Genomic DNA, 20850 nt, shown 5'->3' with positions numbered 1-20850 from the left:
AAATTCCTTATTGATTTTTCCACAGATGACGCTCTGCTGCAATTTCTGAGTTCTTATTGCTTCACGCCTCTGGGTGATCGCAGCCCTGCTGAACTCTTGCTTGGCCACCAACCGCGCACTCTACTGCACCTGCTTCACCCTGTCAGGCCTTGTGCTGTGTCCCCTAGTGCGGGAAAATACTCAGTGGGCGCCGACGTGTGGGAATGAGGGTAAGGATCTCGCCCTAAATGAATTCCAGGGGTGGTCAAGGCTCTTCGCGGCCGCCGGCTTTGTGAAATACATACGGACGACGGCATGGTTTTTCGCCATTACGACCAGATGTGCCAACGAGTGGTGGCCACGCCAGTGCCACCGCCCCTTCCTTCGCCTCCACCAGCCCGAGATGCCAGTCCTGTTGCTGCTGCCGATCTACCGTACGTGTTGCTTCAGCCGACGTCGCTACCGCTTCCGAGTATGCCGGAACCGGCCCCAGTCGCGACGCCGCATTCTCCGGGACCCATCTCGCTGGAGCACACCTCCAGGTCCACGACACCTATGGATGCTGCTCCAGAGTTTTCACCCATCATCTCATCCAGGACGCACGAGCTTCAGTCCTGGACATTTTCGACCATACTCTCGTGTCTCTCCGCGGGATCTTCTCGGGCCTCACAAGAGGCCATGGATGTCTCCGCACTGTCCATGTCTCCAAGGAAGTGAGTGTTTTTTTTCAATTGGGGAAAAGTGTTGTGACAGTGCCACGACATTTACAGTGCCGTCACGACAGTACGCGCAAACGGCGATAGAGGAGCTCCGCAACTCGGCTGAGCGCAGGAGCGCCACCTAGCTACGAACGGTGCCGGCTGCACGTCACGGCACAGCAGTCGAATAAGAGATACTGAGTTGTTATCATGTAACCAGCTATTGTTTCCAAGTGAGTGTGTTTGAATATCCATGCAATTATTGGTGATTAAAGGTTATAACACAATTAGCTGGCTGTATGGGAGGATTTTAAAATCAAGAATTAAGAAGTTTATAAATGAAGTGAAAGAACAAAGTGGCTTTAGAAGAGGCAGGTCATGTGTAGATAACATTTTTACCCTAAGACATAACATGGAGAAGATATTGGAAAGGAATCTAAGCAGTCATTAAGTCTTCATAGATCTTGAGAAAGCATATAACACAGTGCCACTAAAGCTATTGTTCAAGGTGCTGTGGTTAGTGAACTGCCAAAACTTTATGTAAGCAGTTTCATTAACCGCTGCAAGTCAGCAGAATGTATCATTAAAGTAGGGAAAGAAATTGTGAGAGAGACCTTCAGAATAACTAAAGGACTGAATCAAGGATGCTGTTTCCCACATTCTTTAAGATGTATGTGCAGAAGGCACTGAACCAGTGGTGTAGAAAGTGCATGGGCATGGATATTGAAGTAGAGAACCAATGTATGTACACACTTTTCTGTGCCGATGATCAGGTCATTGGAGCAAATGATGAAGAGGATATACCTTTCATGCTTAGGAAGTTGGTAGAAGAGTATAAAAAGTGGGGTTTGAAAATTAATTTTGAGAATATGGAATATCTATGTTGTGGGCAACAGAGAAATAACCTGGACATTGATGGACATCTTATTAAATTGTGTAGAGTTTAAATGTCTGGATAGTATACTAATGTGTGATGGAAGATGTGATAGAGCTATCCAGCATCAGATCAGGCAGGGAAGGGCAGAATCCAAAAATTAAATCGTATACTTTGGTTCTCGAAAATGAGTTTAAAGGTAAAAATTTATTTATACAAATCCATCATGGAATGAATAATAAGCTATGGGAATGAGTGCTGGGAATTCACAGAAAGACATGTAAAGACTCTTAGAGAATTAGAACTGGACCACTTGGAAGAACCTGTGGAATTTTCCAACTTGAGCTTGTAAGAAATGAGAAAAGAACACAGACTCAGTATAGTGTTATGGATAAAATAGAAGAAAGACAGCTAGCATGTCAAAAGAATATATCAAGACAGATGACCCAAGAGAGCACTTTAATGGCAACCTCCTGGAAGGAGAAGAAGAGGAATACCACAGAAAGTGTGGCTGAGAGGTAACCCAGAAACAGTGGAGAGAAGAGGAGTGGGAGAGGATGAGGAAGAATGACAATATCAAAGTATTTGTTGACAGATGTGGGATGCGGCAACAGCTGTAGAAACCCCGCAACAACAACAAGAAGAAGATAAAACAAATGAGGCAGCACAGTTTTAAACAGAGTGGTCTTGCCTTCGGGAGAGTGGAGGCTCATATCTTCTTCCAGCCATTCTGATCTACATTTTACATGGTTTCCCTAAATTATTTCACCCAAATTCTGGGAATATTCCTACTATAAGATGATGACCACCTGTTCCATCTTTGTCATAGTACACCTGTAGGTATGTAAATGTCTGTATGAATGAATTACTTAATTTTTGTTGTTGTGGGGGACAAGGTAGGAGGCCAATGGAGCATTCTTGAAGTGAGAAAGCAGAAAATAGATCAGGGAATGCCAGCCTTTCCAACACCAAGTAACCTATCTTCAAGACAAATCAGAAGCAAAATAGGCAATTCTCAGAGCCAACTCTTGACGATTGTGAGCCTAAACATCAAGGGAATTACAGGGAACCAGCAAACCATCTTATTGACACACTGCCAAACACATAAGTGGGATGTATTATGCATTCAAGAAACTCACAGAAGCAGAGAAGGAAAAGCACCGAAAGTGCAAAGAATGTGTCTAGCTATGGAAGCACCATAACCCAAACATGCAGAGCCATATTAACTAGACCAGACGTGATCATGATAACTGTTGCTGAAACCACATATAGTGGCATTGAAATAAAAATGATCAAAAGTGGGAACTTCACAGTCACATCTGTGTACAAACCTCCAGGAGAAAAATTTGCTTTCTCACCACTAAGAACTTTTAACAACCAAAATACCATATTCATAGGAGATTTCAATTGCCACAGCATCAACTGGAGCTTCAGTGAAATAGATGAGAATGGAGACCTACAGGAGGTGTGAGCAGACACAAGTGGTCTCACCATCCTTAATGACCCCAAAACTCCTTTATGAGTAAAATATGGAAGTGTGACTGTAACCCCAATAACTAGTGACTGGATTAAATGCACTTGCATGTTGCATATGCATTTGCATATTTGGCTCCTTTTCACCAGTTACTGCATATTTAAACTAAAAACTAGTGATGATGCATATTTCCACTCTGTGTTTACAATACTTAAAAAATTTAGATGGACGGTCTCTAGCTTCATCTAGTTTTGATGTCTCACAGATTGACGGTGATCTAGAACTGCGTGCAGTTGCTAACTGAGAGGCTACTGCCTAGCAAAATCATTACAGAAGAGGAACAGAAACAGGCAGACAGAGTCAATGCTCCTATGCTTGCCCACATCTCGTGGTCGTGTGGTAGCGTTCTCGCTTCCCACGCCCGGGTTCCCGGGTTCGATTCCCGGCAGGGTCAGGGATTTTCTCTGCCTCGTGATGGCTGGGTGTTGTGTGCTGTCCTTAGGTTAGTTAGGTTTAAGTAGTTCTAAGTTCTAGGGGACTGATGACGATAGATGTTAAGTCCCATAGTGCTCAGAGCCTATGCTTGCATGCCCAGTTAATTCCCTCTGCTGCCATACCGTATGCATTGGCAACAATTAAATTAAACTATGCAAGCTTTTAGTCACACATCCATTGCATCAGTTTAGCTTTTTATTTACTTGTACACAGTTGAACGTGTTTACGATGTATAATGTGTAACGTGTTATGCACCATGCCACCTGAACAAAGGAATGTTATTTTGTGAATAGCTGACCATCCTGGAACATTTACATGTGATGTAATTGTTTTATACTATTATACTATCGAGTTTGCGAGAAAAACATTTTGTGCAAAAAAAGAAAAAAAAAGGTTCAAATAGAACAGCATGTCATATCACAGGAATTCGGAAGAAAGGACCATGACAACAGTAAGCTGCAGTAGCAGGGATTTGTCCAAAGGTAACCAAAAAAGTCGGTTCAACATGGATCTATGTGAAGCCTTTATTGCAAGCAATATTTCTCTTCACAAACTTACAAACCCTATCTTTAAAGGCTTCCTCTGCAAATACTGCTTAAATCAAGATATACCAGATGAATCAACATTGCATAGAAATTACATACCGACAATTTACATAAATGTTCTGGAAGAAATATGCAATGAACTCAAGGACAGCATTATCTGGATTTCAGTTGACGAAACCACAGACACTTGTGGCCGTTGCATTACAAATTTAACTGTTGGTGATATAAAAGAAGAGCCTTCTTCTGCCTATTTAGTGGCCTGCAAAAAACTTTAAAAAGTAAATCATTCTACAATCGCCAGATTTGTGAATGAGGGCATTAGAAAAATATTTCCAGAATCTTCTGCAGATGGAAGGGTGTTCATGTTTCTTTCAGATGCTGCTCCCTATATGATCAAACCAGGAAAACCCTCCAAGTATTTTATCCCAATTTGATTCATGTGATGTGCTTTGCTCATTGAGTACATCGCCTTGCTGAAGAAGTACGTTCGACGTTTTTGAATGTAAATAAACTGATTTCATCCACAAAGAAAGTGTTTCTGGAGGCTCCTGCTTGCATCAAGAACTGCAAATGAAAACTACCAAATGTACCTTTACCTCCTGAACCAGTGGTAACTCATTGGGGAATGTGGGTCAAAGCTGTGTTGCTTTACAATGAACATTTCAAGGCCATTTTGATAGTGCAGAGGCTTTGGCAGTTTGCCAGTGAAAGGAAGCTTTTAATGATTCCAGTATTAAAACAAACATTGCTGTGATTAGTACTAATTTTTCCCATATACCTAGAAGTATTGAAAATGTTGAAACTGAAGGTTTGGCATTGAATGAATGTATTCTATTAACGAATAAAATTATTCTATTGAACTCCTCATTGCCAGAGGTGTTCCCAAGGAAACTTAAAGAAGAATTTGAAAACATTTTAAACAATAACCCAGGCTTTGAATCCTTATGCCAAATTAATAGTTTTATTAATGGGATGGGTGAACTTTTACCAGAAACAATAAGTGCCAACATAGCACCCAATTTCAAATACTGCCCATTTACTTCAGTTGATGTAGAATGATCCTTTTATGCTTATAAAAATGTTTTGAGTGATGGTAGACACAATCTTACTACTAAACATTTGGAACAGTACTTGGTCAACTGTGTTTACAACAGAAGAAAAATGTAAAATAAATTGTAAATGTTGCTTTTGCCAATAGCATTAATTAAAAGCTAATGCTGTTCAAAAAATTAATGATTGAATGTTGTTTTTTAAATAAAATATTTCAGAACTTCTGAGGGTGCTCCTCTGCATGTGATTTATACCAAAGTTGTCCTGTACATATTGATTGTTTCTCTGTGATTCACTCGTGTTGCATCTGCTTGTTACTGACCATAATATCAAAGAAGGAACAATTCTTGAAACATGGTATGTGCCCCATTTGGCAAATTTTTAGAAAATAATCCCAGAAAAGCCCCCTTCCTAACCTCTAACAGAAAGTATTCAGAAAATCATATCAACATTCTAAATGTATTGATTTTTTGCATGGCCAGCACTTTTCCCCGTGATTAAAATAAATGTCGTGTGACTAGGACCTTCCGTCAGGTAGACCATTTGCTAGGTGCAAGTCTTTCAATTTGACGCCACTTTGGTGACTCGCATGTTGATGAGGATGAAATGATGATGATTAGGACAACACAACACCCAGTCCCTGATCAGAGAAAATCTCTGACCCAGCCATGAATCGAACCCGGGCCCTTAGGATTGATATTCTGTCGCACTGACCACTCAGATGAAAATGTCTGCTTGTGTCTGTGTATGTGTGGATGGATATGCATGTGTGTGCGAGTGTATACCCATCCTTTTTTCCCCCTAAGGTGAGTCTTTCCACTCCCGGGACTGGAATGACTCCTTAACATCTCCCTTAAAACCCACATCCTTTCATCTTTCCCTCTGCTTCACTCTTTCCTGACGAAGCAACCATTGGCTGCGAAAGCTTGAATTTTGTGTGTATGTATGTGTTTGTTTGTGTATCTATTAACCTGCCAGCACTTTCGCATGGTAAGTCACATTATCTTTGTTTTTAGATATATTTTTCCCACGTGGAATGTTTCCCTCTATTAATCTCACATGGAATGTTTCCCTCTATCATATATTTATTCGTTTGGTAAGTTACAGAATCTTTGTATTATTTGTTTGATAAGTTACAGAATCTTTGTTTTAATAGAGGGAAACATTCCATGTGGGAAAAATATATCTAAAAACAAAGATGATATGACTTACCGAACGAAAGCGCTGGCAGGTCGAGAGACACACAAACAAACACAAACACACACACAAAATTCAAGCTTTCGCAGCAAACTGTTGCCTCATCAGGAAATAGGGAAGGAGAGGGAAAGACAAAAGGATGTGGGTTTTAAGGGAGAGGGTAAGGAGTCATTCCAATCCCGGGAGCGGAAAGACTTACCTTAGGGGGAAAAAAGGACGGGTATACACTCGCACACACACACATATCCATCCACACATACACAGACACAAGCAGACATTTTCATCTGAGTGGTCAGTGCGACAGAATATCAATCCTAAGGGCCCGGGTTCGATTCATGGCTGGGTCAGAGATTTTCTCTGGTCTTTAAATATGTCTGCTTGTGTCTGTATATGTGTGGATGGATATGTGTGTGTGTGTGTGTGTGCGAGTGTATACCAGTCCTTTTTCCTTTTTTCCCCCTAAGGTAAGTCTTTCCGCTCCCGGGATTGGAATGACTCCTTACCCTCTCCCTAAAACCCACATCCTTTCGTCTTTCCCTCTCCTTCCCTCTTTCCTGATGAGGCAACAGTTTGTTGCGAAAGCTTGAATTTTGTGTGTATGTTTGTGTTTGTTTGTGTGTCTGTTGACCTGCCAGCACTTTCATTTGGTAAGTCACATCATCTTTGTTTTTTTTAATAGACACACACAAAGATGATGTGACTTACCAAAGGAAAGTGCTGGCAGGTCGACAGACACACAAACATACACACAAAATTCAAGCTTTCGCAACAAACTGTTGCCTCATCAGGAAAGAGGGAAGGAGAGGGAAAGACAAAAGGATGTGGGTTTTAAGTCATTCCAATCCCGGGAGCGGAATGACTTACCTTAGGGGGAAAAAAGGACGAGTATACACTCACACATGTGTGTGTGTGCGAGTGCACACTCGTCCTTCTTTCCCCCCAAGGCAAGTCCTTCCGCTCCCGGGACCGGAACGACTCCCCACCCTCTCCCCCAAAACCCACATCCCCCCATCCCTCCTTCTCCCCCCCTCCCCCCCGATGAGGCAACAGTTTGTCGCGAAAGCCCGAACCCTGTGTGTATGTTTGTGTGTCTGTCGACACACAAACGAACACAAACATACACACAAAAGTTTTGTGTGTTTTCCTACGTGGAATGTTTCCCATATATATATATATGGGAAACATTCCACGTAGGAAAAATATATCTAAAAACAAAGATGATGTGACTTACCAAATGAAAGTGCTGGCAGGTCGACAGACACACAAACGAACACAAACATACACACAAAATTCAAGCAATATATATATATATATATATATATATATATATATATATATATATATATATATATATATATATATATATATATATATATATGTGTGTGTGTGTGTGTGTGTGTGTGTGTGTGTGTGTGTGAATGCGTGCGCGCATGCGTATGTATGTTTGTGCTACTCAGATATAAAAATCTTTGAATATAACACTATTTTTTGGAAATATCTGCAACTGTGGCACCTATTCAAGTAAAAGTAATGCAGTTTTTTTTTCAGATTTACTGCATGTCTTTGAAATTGTCACCATTTTTACACAATTGAAAGAAAGCTTACGTAATTTAACAGTTACGTTCTGATTGGCTGCCCCTTTCAATACTGTACTGTGACTGGCTGGATAGAAGAAGAGTGAGAGGGAAAGGGGGACATAGTTTGTCACATGACAGTGATGTCATTGATTGATAAGGAGGGGCGGGGCTTGCTGACATCTTGGATTGTGGCCCCAGTACGCCTGCATGTAGACAACTTGCTCTAGAACTTGACCTTAAGTTCAGTGGTTTTGCAAGTTTCAGTACCGCATTGCAGTGTGATGTGTCCCAGAGTCTTCACAGATATACTACCAGTTCTCATTTCCATTGTTTAACATTCTTCTTTCTCATACAACAGTCTTTGTTGTATGGCTACTGTATAGCCACACAGTGGAACATTTATTTGCAATATTAACAATATGTTTAACAACTTTTTCTTTTCTCAATATGTAATATGAATTCTTCACTTTCTTTCATCATTTGGTGATCATTTCTACATTATCAGTGATTTTTTTCATGTTCAATGCCCTTTATCTGTACATGGCTATCTTTTTTTTACCTCTTAACAAGCCTGTTTGTCTGTTCATCAACTTTTTTTTTGTTTGGTTATCTTTTTTCTTTATAGAATGATTTTTTTCCCATATTGGATAATCTGTTATCTTTATTGGATAATCTGTTATCTTTATTTTGTCATCAGTTTGCCAACTTCTTCTCTTTATTTGGTAATATGTTTTGACTGAGAATCTGTCTACATTGTTTGGTGTATTCTCTTAAGTATATAATGATCTCCTTTCATTATTTAGCATCAATTCATTTCTTTGTTACTATCTTCCCTCTATGTTTGGCACTTGTTTTTGACTGTTCATCAAGAACTTGTTATTGAATACCACTTCTCTGTATTTATATATCTCATTCCATTTTGTCACAGTTGAGCCATGCATGCCACATGTTCCCACCATCATCTATTTTACACCCTGTTTTTAACGTATTTCCACCTCACTACATTAACTTAAATTATTACTGTCATGACTTGCTGCTTTGCCTGACTGTGACCGGCACTAGCAGCACGTATCGATATATCCCCTCTCGTAGTGTCTTTGCTTGACTGCTATGTCTTCCCAGTCATTGTTTGTCATAAGGGAGTTCGCTTCATGAGTTTGGGCTGCTAGTCAGTTGGGACATGTCTGGAGTGCAGTCTGGACCTGCCATTCGAGGAGTTGCAATGCGGCACTAGTGCAGTCGGGTTGGAACAGTGAGCTCTGCGCCGACATGGCTCACCTGACCATTGCCACTATGCAGTTTGCGTCATGAGTTCGGGCTGCCAGTCATTTGGGACGTGTCTGGAGCACAGTACAGACCTGCCAGTCGGGAGTTGCAATGCAGCACTACTGCAGTCGGGTTGGAGCAGGTCTGTGCCGACATGGCTCACCCGACCATTGCCACTATGCATCACTTGAGCTGGGCCATGGTCTTCATAGATCATCGGTCAGTCATCCTACCAGATGACTCATTTTGGCTCGCTGATCATTCATGAGTCAGCTGTGTGTGTGTGCATCAACTCCTGATGTGTCTTCATGTGTTCTTAGTTACTGTTGGGTGTCACTCAGGTCTTCGTACAAATGTTTGTCAGGTTGTGTGTGTGATTGGAGTTAGTTGCACTGATGACTATTTTAGATGTTGTCAGCATTCTGAGTGAGTTGATCGGTTGTTGCGGACGAGGGAAGTTATCTCCATGTGGTGCAGTCAGTTGGGTCCACTGGCGGTCCCTGCACATCGCCGGAGCATGTGTTGAGCTGTCTGATCGCTATGAGCTTTGTGGTTCACCGACCCAGGACATCAAAGCGGAGTGCCGTTTTAAGTACCCAAGCCTTGTCCATTCATATTGCGGTTTGTTTCAGTGGTTCACTGTTGGGGAGGTTTGTACATATTTGATTGTGGGTAATTAGATTGGTAACATTTTGTATTTGAGTTCTTATGTACCAATTGGTGGCAGGCAAGTCGTTTGGTTGGTCAGTCCGTGCCTGTCCCTTGGTTGGGTTCCGACAGATCAAGTGTAGTTGGGCTCACCACCTGTTTCACCTAAGTGAAAAAGGGCAGGTTGACCCCCTGGAGGCTTCTGAGTGCCTTTGTCTTTACTGACTTTCCCACCGGTGTTTATTTATCTGTTATCAGCTACCTAAAATTTAAGGCTCATGGCTATTTTTCTTTTTTCTTAAAAATTTTGCAAATTAATTGTGGTCTTTCAGTCTTGTAACCTTATTCTTAAAATTTTTTTTTCAAACATTGCGGTCATCTGCCTTTAAAAGATTCTGGTAATATATTTTAAAATTTTGAAAGTTAATTGTGGCCTTCAGCCATTAGTATTGCACCTTGCAAATGTTTGTTCCAGCTGCTTTGCCTTGAGGCTTTCTATGTAGCTGTGATGTATGTTTTTTTTTTCTTATTGCACTACTGGTCATTAAAACTGCTACACAAAGAAGAAATGCAGATGAAAAACGGGCATTTATTGGACAAATATATTATAATAGAACTGACATGTGATTACATTTTCACCAATTTGGGTGCATAGATCCTGAGAAATCATTACCCAGACCAACCTCCTCTGGCCGTAAAAATGGCCTTGATACGCTGGGACATTGAGTCAAACAGAGCTTGGATGGCGTGCACACGCACAGCTGCCATGCAGCTTCAACACGATACCACAGTTCATCAAGAGTAATGACTGGCGTATTGTGATGAGCCAGTTGCTCAGCCACCATTGACCAGACGTTTTTAATTGGTGAGAGATCTGGAGAATGTGCTGGCCAGGGCAGCAGTTGAACATTTTCTGTATCCAGAAAGGCCCGTACAGGACCTGCAACATGCGGTCGTGCATTATCCTGCTGAAATATAGGGTGTCGCAGGGATCGAATGAAGGGTAGAGCCATGGGTTGTAAGACATCTCAAAGGTAACATCCATTGTTCAAAGTGCCATCAATGCGAACAAGAGGTGACCGAGACGTGTAACCCCAAACCATCATGCCAGGTGGTATGCCAGTATGGCGATCATGAATACATGCTTCCAGTGTGCTTTCACCATGATGCTGCCAAACACAGATGCGACCATCATGATGCTGTAAACAGAACCAGGATTCATCCAAAAAAATGACGTTTTGCCATTCGTACACCCAGGTTCGTCGTTGAGTACACCATCGCAGGTGCTCCTATCTGTGATGCAGCATCAAGGGTAACCGCAGCCATGGTCTCCGGGCTGATAGTCCATGCTGCTGCAAACATCGTCGAACTGTTCGTGTAGATGGTTGTTGTCCTGCAAATGTCCCCATCTGTTGACTCAGGGATCAAGACATGGCTGCACGATCCATTACAGCCACACGGATAAGATGCCTGTCATCTCGACTGCTAGTGATACAAGGCTGTTGGGATCCAGCACGGCATTCCGTATTACCCTCCTGAACCCACATATTCCATATTGTGCTAACTGTCATTGGATCTCAACCAACGCGAGCAGCAATGTCGCGATACAATAGACCGCAATCACGGTAGGCTACAATCCAACCTTTATCAAAGTGGAAATGTGATGGTACGCATTTCTCCTCCTTACATTAGGCATCACAACAACATTTCACCAGGCAACGCTGGTCAACTGCTGATTGTGTATGAGAAATCGGTTGGAAACATTCCTCATATCAGCACGTTGTAGGTGTCACCACCAGCGCCAACTTTGTGCGAATCCTCTGAAAAGCTAATCATTTGCATATCACAGCTTCTTCTTCCTATTGGTTAAATTTCGCATCTGTAGCATGTTATCTTCATGGTATAGCAATTTTAATGGCTAGTAGTGTATTTTATTTGCCTTTTTTTAATTGCATTTTTATCTTGTTGATTTTTAAGATTTCTTGTTTTTAAACATTGTGGCCTTCTGCCTGTAAAAGTCTATGGTATTTAAAAATTTTGAAACTTAATTGTGGCCTTCAGCCATTAGTATTGCACCTTGCATATGTTTGTTCTATCTGCTTTGCTTTGAGGCTTTGTACCTAGCTGTGATAGATGTTTTTTTAATTATTTTATTGCTATTTTAATTGGATTTTTTTATCTTGTTGTTTTTTTAAGATTTTTTGTTTTGAGGTGTTCATCCATGAAAGAGTTGCATTTGGTAAAGGTTCGGCTATGTGCTGCTTTGGTTGTAAATGTGATATTAAATCACAATAAATTACAATTAGACCCATACCTTATTTGGCCCTTTCCAAAATCCTAATTACCTGTTCTGCCCAGCGGGTTTAGCAGGTGTTTCAACAGTCTATTTTGATTTTCTTTAGTCTTTATAGTATAGTTAGTGGCTATCTCTTTTGTGTTATTTTCTGAACATTCTTTCAGCATGTTTCTGTATACAGTACCCCTCCCTGTTGCTCTATCGTTTTTCCCATTCACATGCAGTGGACCAAATTACCTCTCTTTTTGCAGTACACTCATCATTTCCCTAACCCTTATCCTCAATATCAACATCATGAATACATAAAGACAGGCATGTGAATGTGCTTAAACATTAGTAATTACATTTTAGTTTATTGTACAGTAAAGAATGGCATCATTGTATTAAGTCCAACTGTATGATAGATAGGCTAATATTAAAAGTAATAAAGTTCAAAGTACCATTTGACTGATTCACTGTACACACTAGTTGGTGGATAACCTATTTTGTAGTAAAATTTTCAGGTTCATAATTTCCCTAATTTAATCAAATTCTTAGTGATTTGTTTTGATTAGCAATGCATTATCTGAATTGAAAGAATTGGAGCAATGAGAGAATAATATCAAATCTGTAAATCAAACAAGCTTAATGGCTCAAATAATGAAAGCAAATCTGGGTGTGCCTGAACTTCTAGTATAGATATCTTTTTAATTATTGTGTTCTCAGACAAAATAAACTAGTTATGGGGTAGAGTGAAATTAGGGCTTTCTAATGAGCTAGGGCTTTTGTAAATAAACAGTTCATTGTTCACCACTTTTGCTGAATCACCTAGCATGGGAACAATTTCAATTACTGTTTTCTCTCAAAAGGAAATATGCCATTAGACTCACCAGGTTAAAATTGTAGTATGAATAATAAGGTTATACAAAATATTGTATGAATAGTAATTTGGCAGTTTTAGATATACTAACATAAACATTGCTTGTGTGCTTGGAAACAGTCAAAAGATAAGAGAAAGAAATTAGCTATTTAAAAAAGTAGAATGGTAATGAATGGAGTAAGCCCATCTTGCTACATTTCATACTTCTCAATACATTTACTTCTTGTCAGTTTTTTCACACAAAATATCCAATTTCAGCTGCACTATTATCCATACAATCACAATGCAAGCAATAAAAAGAATTTGTTTGTAGAATTTGCCTCCTTTTGTACAGTGGTTAGACACTGGACTCGCATTCGGGAGGACGATTGTTCAATCCCGCGTTCGGCCATCCTGATTTAGGTTTTCCGTGATTTCCCTAAATCGCTCCAGGCAAATGCCGGGATGGTTCCTTTGAAAGGGCACGGCCGACTTCCTTCCCCGTCCTTCCCTAATCCTATGAGACCGATGACCTTGCTGTCTGGTCTCCTTCCCCAAAGAACCCCCCCAACCCCCTCCTTTTGTAGCATTCAGTGTGGAGTTATATGCTTGGTGCCATGGTATTCAACAAACTACCATTGTGTGTAAATGAAGAGAATGGGTTTCCCATTCAGTTCAAAATAGATTAAAAAATTCATTAGTCATTCCTTCTACATATTATCTGAGTATTCGTATTCAAAGATTTAAAAGTTTTGACTGTTAAGTGGCAAGTTGCAGAGATTATTATTAAGCTGCATGATGAGTAGAAATGTATCTATCATTAACAGTTCTCTGTTGTTATAGATGTAGTTAACTTTTTTTGAAAAATACCAGTGTAATGAAGTAATTACTAAGCTAAAATAGCAATTATTTAATATACCTGGAAAGGAGCAGTTTTTTTTCAGAACAATTGTTTTTTTTCTAATTTACTTGGTTAAATTTAGTTGTTGTAACAAAGTATAAGTATAATTTATTGTTAATACAGTGCAAAAATTAAATTTCTGTATTTTTTCATTTTTACGTATAATTTACCTCATTCCACCTCATTACAATTAAAATCTCTTTCTTTTTGACTGCTTCTATGTTGTCTTTCGTATGTTTACCTTATGCATTCTGTTTGTTAAAAAAGGGTTTGAACTTGTGCTAATATAATTTCATAGGACAGTTATCCCAGAAAATCTATTATTGATGAATATGAGTGTAAAACAATAACTATATTTTCAGTCAAGAGTCTGGAGAAACAGCTGTGCCACCTAGTGAGTCTGTGGCATCAGTGCAAAGTATGGATGAACAGATATCAGAGGAATCTCACCCTGGTAGTGCAAAGCATGTTGAAACACAGCCCACCCCTGAACAAAAGCCCACGAAATGTGAGTGATTACAGCAAAGCATTAGCTGTCACCTGTGTAATATTGTTACATAACTGCATATCTTCTAATTAAAGATGGACAAATTTGTTAAGTCATTAGAGTTTCATTGCAGAATACTAGACTTAGTATCATTTTGTGCTACAACTCTTGAACTCTCTAATTTCTGTACACAAATCTGTTTACAGCATCACCTCCTACTGTTGAGGAGATGGCATTACAAAAGGATAGAACAATGGATTGCGTATTAACACATCACGTGAAAATAAATCCTGTGTATGTTCTGAAAGCCCTTAGAGAATTTATAAGTGATTTTAGCAGCAAAAGACAACAGTAAGTTTATTAAAAAATATTAGTATGGATACCAGGTGATACTAGCAAACAACAATGTTCATCTTATATTTTGTTTCAGAACATATGTTAATCTTGAGTCACGTTTATCAAGGAAAAGAGATACTGTGTCAAGGCTCTTGTCAACAGATGATGTAACAGCATATTGGAAAAAGTTTGAAAACATTTTTTCTCCAAAAGCAATACAGTTATGGGACTGTTTATACACAGGGCTGCAAAAATATCATTGTGTATTGAGAGGTACAGTTATTAAAATATCAACTACTCAGTTTGACATACTTTATTGAGCTTCCCATCACGTGAACTTCAGTGATGTTTTACACATTTATGTGGCAAGGCATAGTAAAAATCTTTTTTAATTATTTCCAACTTGTTTCAACCACTATTCTCTCTCTCTCTCTCTCTCTCTCTCTCTCTCTCTCTCTCTTTCTCTTTCTCTTTCTCTTTCTCTCTCTTGTCCTTGTTGTTGGATGGTTTTATGTTTATTAATTCATAGCTGTAGAACACATTGTATCAAATTTGCCTACCGCAAAAAATGGCTATGTGTAGCAATTCAATTTCTAACCCCAAAATAAAGCAACATTTTTTTTTTAAATTTGGATATATTTACAACAGTTAATTACTAAACAAAAAATCTGATAGCAGAGAAAAAGAATATAATATTCAATATATAATACTTCCCACAAAATACTATAATTATTTGAATGAGGAATATATTACAGTTGTTGACTGGCTACTAAAAATAAAGAAATGCTTGTAGCTTCACTATGCTTCTGTGGTTGCAAAATAAGATTTTTAAAGTAATGTTGCATCAGTCAGTATGTAAGCAGCAAGTATCTGAAATGAACAATCTTATTGCACCACTTACCAGTTGTGAGGTACATTCTGTCATTTGCTTCCAGCTAGTGGAGGGAATCAACAACATTGAAATTCATTGTCAATAGTGATGTGGGTATGAGAATGGGGTGCTGTGAGGGAGCTGTGCAGAAAAATCATGGTTGGCCACACAGATATGCATGATGAAAGTGGTTGAGAAGATATTCATATGTGACTTATGAACTTATGCAACATGTTAATGAACTTGTGCGTGCGAGATGTTGATTCACAATTTCTGAATTTTCTGAGGATGTGCTCCAGGTGTCAAGTGCAACCCTCTTTAACATTGTCACAGAGAGGTTACATTACCACAAGCTTTGTGTTAGATGCACCTCAAAATGTCTTACAGATGCTCATAAGACTGAAAGAATGGGTTTGGCTTTGGCATTCCTTCAGCACTATCATGAAGAGAGTCTGGAATTCTGAACAGAATTGTGACAGAATGAGGCATGGGTGCTATAAGTGATGTCTGAAACTAAAGAACAGTCCAAACAGAGGATCCACACTCATTCTCCCAATAACCCACAAAAATTCAAGCAGATGCTGTCAAACAGGAAAATGAAGGTTACAGTTTATTTGAATTGCAAAGGAAATTTGACAGCAGATTTCATGAGAGTAACATGTGAGAATACTGCAACATCACAAGTTTATTGTGATACTCCTACAAAACTTTGAAGTTTAATCCAGAACAAACTGCCTGGGATTATTACCAGCTGGCCGCGGTGGTCTAGCGGTTCTAGGCGCTCAGTCCGGAACCGCGCGAACGCTACGGTCGCAGGTTCGAATCCTGCCTCGGGCATGGATGTGTGTGATGTCCTTAGGTTAGTTAGGTTTAAGTAGTTCTAAGTTCTAGGGGACTGATGACCACAGATGTTACGTCCCATAGGGCTCAGAGCCATTTGAACCATTTTTGATTATTACCAAAACAATCATTCTCCTTATCATGACCCCATACTGTGAACTGAACAAAGGAAAAACCGACTTTTTGGCTGGGAGATTTCTCAACATTCTCCCTATAGTCTGGACATGGCATTAAGCAACTTCCATCTCTTCCTTAACATGAAGGCTTGGGTGGGTTCAAAGCTGATCTCAACAACTGGCTGAAACACAACCTGGGACCATACTTCAATGAAATTGAGGAAATCGCGTCCCTCACTGAACATGATAGGCAGATACCACAGGTTTGCTAGGTGTGGAGGGTAAAACAAATAGGTAAAGCATGGGAACAATGTAACAAAAGACATCCAAATGCTAAACAGCCCCTTTATTGGAATGGTAACAGGCACAATTAATAGACAATGCATTGGGTGGGGAATCAGTTTACGCAGTTTTTTTTAGGCAACATGAGAAACATCTTAAAATGTTTTTGAGATATGTTAAATGGGGCTAATCCAACATAGTGGTAAAGGAGATATGCAAATACAAATAAATGAACTTAGAGGTACCATGAGTGTATCTAATCTAACACTGTGGCCAAAGCAAAATATAATCACAAATAAACAAACCTGAAGTACTGTGGGTGAGGCTAATCTAACACATTTGGGAATTTTGGTCTTTAATGGATGCATGTGTGGCACTGTAGTGGTTGTATAGTTCAGAAAAAGAGGTCGTATCTTGGTAGATTCACTGTAATTTAATGGGCTTGATGAGGTGGATACTCCACCTCAGGACATGAAGTATTGTACCAACCTCACCCCCTAGTTCTCCTTGGTCGTGGGAGCCAGCAGTGCTGTCTGCTTTACAGACACAAAAAATGAGCTTGTCATTGATGTCTTTATCTGTTGTGTGTCTATCTCGTAACCCTACAGAAGCCATTAAGTTAAGATAATGAAATAACTTGAACATAAACTTAACACCAAAGAAGCATTAAATGGCTGCACCCATCATGTGGAGTATTTGGTGTCAGAGTGGGAAGTGCCAGTAGGAAATACTTTCTGTAGCATGCTTTAGCAGAAAACCCCAGAGCTGCAGGAAAGAGGCATGTGGCAGACAAAACTCTTGTCCTTGGATGCATACAGTTTGCAATGCATCTTTCTTCTGCCTGGTGACACATCATCTGCTGTAGCACAAGATCGTCTGATAAGGAATATGTGTGGTGGACATGAAAGCATAAAAGCGCATTGCAACAAAGTGATAAAGAAGCTGGAGTCAAAGTATGACAAATGTTTGAATTTGGATGGTGACTATGTTGAAAAGTAATGTCAACATGTAACAACAGATTGTATACAAAACAAATTTTCTATTTTTCTTTTTTAATAGCCAATTGGAGGTTAATTTATGAATAACCTTCATATACTCAAATTTCTACATTTTCATCAACATCCATACTCCACAAACCATTATCTACATCTACATCTACATCTACATGACTACTCTGCAATTCACATTTAAGTGCTTGGCAGAGGGTTCGTTGAACCACAATCATACTATATCTCTACCATTCCACTCCTGAACAGCGCGCGGGAAAAACGAACACATACACCTTTCTGTTCGAGCTCTGATTTCTCTTATTTTATTTTGATGATCATTCCTACCTATGTAGGCTGGGCTCAACAAAATATTTTCACATTCAGAAGAGAAAGTTGGTGACTGAAATTTCGTAAGTAGATCTCGCCGCAACGAAAAACGTCTTTGCTGTAATGACTTCCATCCCAATTCGTGTATCATATCTGCCACACTCTCTCCCCTACTACGTGATAATACAAAATGAGCTGCCCTTTTTTGCACCCTTTCGATGTCCTCCGTCAATCCCACCTGGTAAGGATCCCACACCGCGCAGCAATATTCCAACAGAGGACGAACGAGTGTAGTGTAAACTGTCTCTTTAGTGGACTTGTTGCATCTTCTAAGTGTCCTGCCAATGAAACGCAACCATTGGCTTGCCTTCCCCACAATATTATCTATGTGGTCTTTCCAACTGAAGTTGTTCGTAATTTTAACACCCAGATACTTAGTTGAATTGACAGCCTTGAGAATTGTACTACTTATCGAGTAATCGAACTCCAATGGATTTCTTTTGGAACTCATGTGGATCACCTCACACTTTTTGTTATTTAGCGTCAACTGCCACCTGCCACACCATACAGCAAACTTTTCTAAATCGCTTTGCAACTGATACTGGTCTTCGGATGACCTTACTAGATGGTAAATTACAGCATCATCTGCAAACAACCTAAGAGAACTGCTCAGATTGTCACCCAGGTCATTTATATAGATCAGGAACAGCAGAGGTCCCAGGACACTTCCCTGGGGAACACCTGATATCACTTCAGTTTTACTTGATGATTTGCCGTCTATTACTACTACCTTCCTGACAGGAAATCAAGAATCCAGTCGCACAACTGAGATGATACCCCATAGGCCCGCAGCTTGATTAGAAGTCGCTTGTGAGGAACGGTGTCAAAAGCCTTCCGGAAATCCAGAAATATGGAATCATCTTGAGATCCCCTGTCGATAGCGGCCATTACTTCGTGTGAATAAAGAGCTAGCTGCGTTGCACAAGAACGATGCTTTCTGAAACCATGCTGATTACGTATCAATAGATCGTTCCCTTCGAGGTGATTCATAATGTTTGAATACAGTATATGCTCCAAAACCCTACTGCAAACCGACGTCAATGATATAGGTCTGTAGTTCGATGGATTACTCCTACCACCCTTCTTAAACACTGGTGCAACCTGCGCAATTTTCCAATCTGTAGGTACAGATCTATCGGTGAGCGAACGGTTGTATATGAGCTATTGTATCAGGGAGCTATTGTATCAGCGTAATCTGACAGGAATCTAATCGGTATACAATCTGTACCTGAAGACTTGCCCACATCAAGCGATTTGAGTTGCTTCGCAACCCCTAAGGTATCTACTTCTAAGAAACTCAGGCTAGCAGCTGTTCATGTTTCAAATTCTGGAATATTCCATTCATCTTCCGTGGTAAAGGAATTTCGGAAAACTGCATTCAATAACTCTGCTTTAGCGGCACAGTCATCGGTAACAGTACCATCGGCACTGTGCAGCGAAGGTATTGACTGCGTCTTGCCGCTTGTGTACTTTACATACGACCAGAATTTCTTCGGATTTTCTACCAAATTTCAAGACAATGTTTCGTTGTGGAACCTATTAAAGGCATCTCGCATTGAAGTCCGTGCCAAATTTCGCGCGTCTGTAAATAGTGCAGGAAATTCCCATTGACCCCATATTAGACTTTGTTCCTGTTCTATTTGAGTAAGGAGCTGTGAAGAATGACTGCTTAAATGTGTCTGTACATCTGTAAATAATCCAATCTCGTCTGCCTGATCCTTGCAGAAGTAATCCATTGGAGGCTGTAATATATTCTTAGATTTCTCACTTAATACTGCTTTCTGCTAAAATATTTCTGTTTGCTGATAACAGTAGCTTGGTAGTAAGGGATATTGAGATCAATGTGGGCAGTGTATCAAGTAGTGCAGTTTGAGACATGTGTTCATTGCTTTTAGAAAATAAATTGATGCTAAATCACAGTAAGACTCAATTTTTACTATTTCTAACACACTATACAGCTAAACTGACATTTTGGTTGCTTATAATGTTCATATGATTCATGAGTCTGAACAATTCATATTCCTAGGTGTTTAAATACACTATGTGATCAAAAGTATCCACACACCTGGCTGAAAATGACTTAAAAATTCATTGCACCCTCCATCGGTAATGTTGGAATTCAATAAGGTGTTGTCCCACACTTAGTATTGATGACAGCTTCCACTCTCGCAGACTTACATTCAATCAGGTGCTGGAAGGTTTCTTGGGGAATGGCAGCCCATTCTTCATGGAGTGCTGCACTGAGGAGAGGTATTGGTGTCGGCCTGGCATGAAGGCAGCGTTCCAAAACATCCCAAAGGTGTTCTATAGGATTCAGGTCGTGCAGGCCAGTCCATTACAGGGATGTTATTGTTGTATAACCACTCCACCACAAGCCGTGCATCATGAACAGGTGATCGATCATATTGAAAGATGCAGTCGCCATCCCCGAATTGCTCTTCAACAGTGGGAAGCAAGAAGGTGATTCAAACATCTATGTAGCCATGTGCTGCGATAGTGCCATGCAAAACAGTAAGTGGTGCAAGCCCCCGCCATGAAAAACATAACCACACCATAACACCACCGCCTCAGAATTTTATTGTTGGCACTAAACACGTTGGCAGATGATTTTCACTGGGCATTCACCATACCCATACCCTGCCGTCAGAATGTCACATTGTGTGCCATGATTCATCACTTCACACATATTTCCACTGTTCAGTTG

General features: G+C 40.0%; 1 protein-coding gene across 1 annotated transcript in view; it reads left to right on the top strand.

Annotated features, from left to right (window-relative positions):
* LOC126235373 (dynein regulatory complex protein 1) overlaps positions 1-20850 on the top strand; it is a 444155-nt gene that overhangs the window by 365451 nt on the left and 57854 nt on the right. Inside the window, exons 12-14 of the mRNA XM_049944096.1 lie at positions 14201-14346; positions 14532-14676; positions 14756-14934. Coding sequence (XP_049800053.1) covers positions 14201-14346; positions 14532-14676; positions 14756-14934 — 470 coding nt within the window. The remainder of the gene's footprint in view (positions 1-14200; positions 14347-14531; positions 14677-14755; positions 14935-20850) is intronic.

The sequence above is a fragment of the Schistocerca nitens genome, chromosome 2 (genome assembly GCF_023898315.1).
Source record: "Schistocerca nitens isolate TAMUIC-IGC-003100 chromosome 2, iqSchNite1.1, whole genome shotgun sequence".
NCBI lineage: Eukaryota > Metazoa > Arthropoda > Insecta > Orthoptera > Acrididae > Schistocerca > Schistocerca nitens.
The sequence above is the reverse complement of the archived record's forward strand: the minus strand, read 5'-3'. Positions and strand labels throughout refer to the sequence as shown.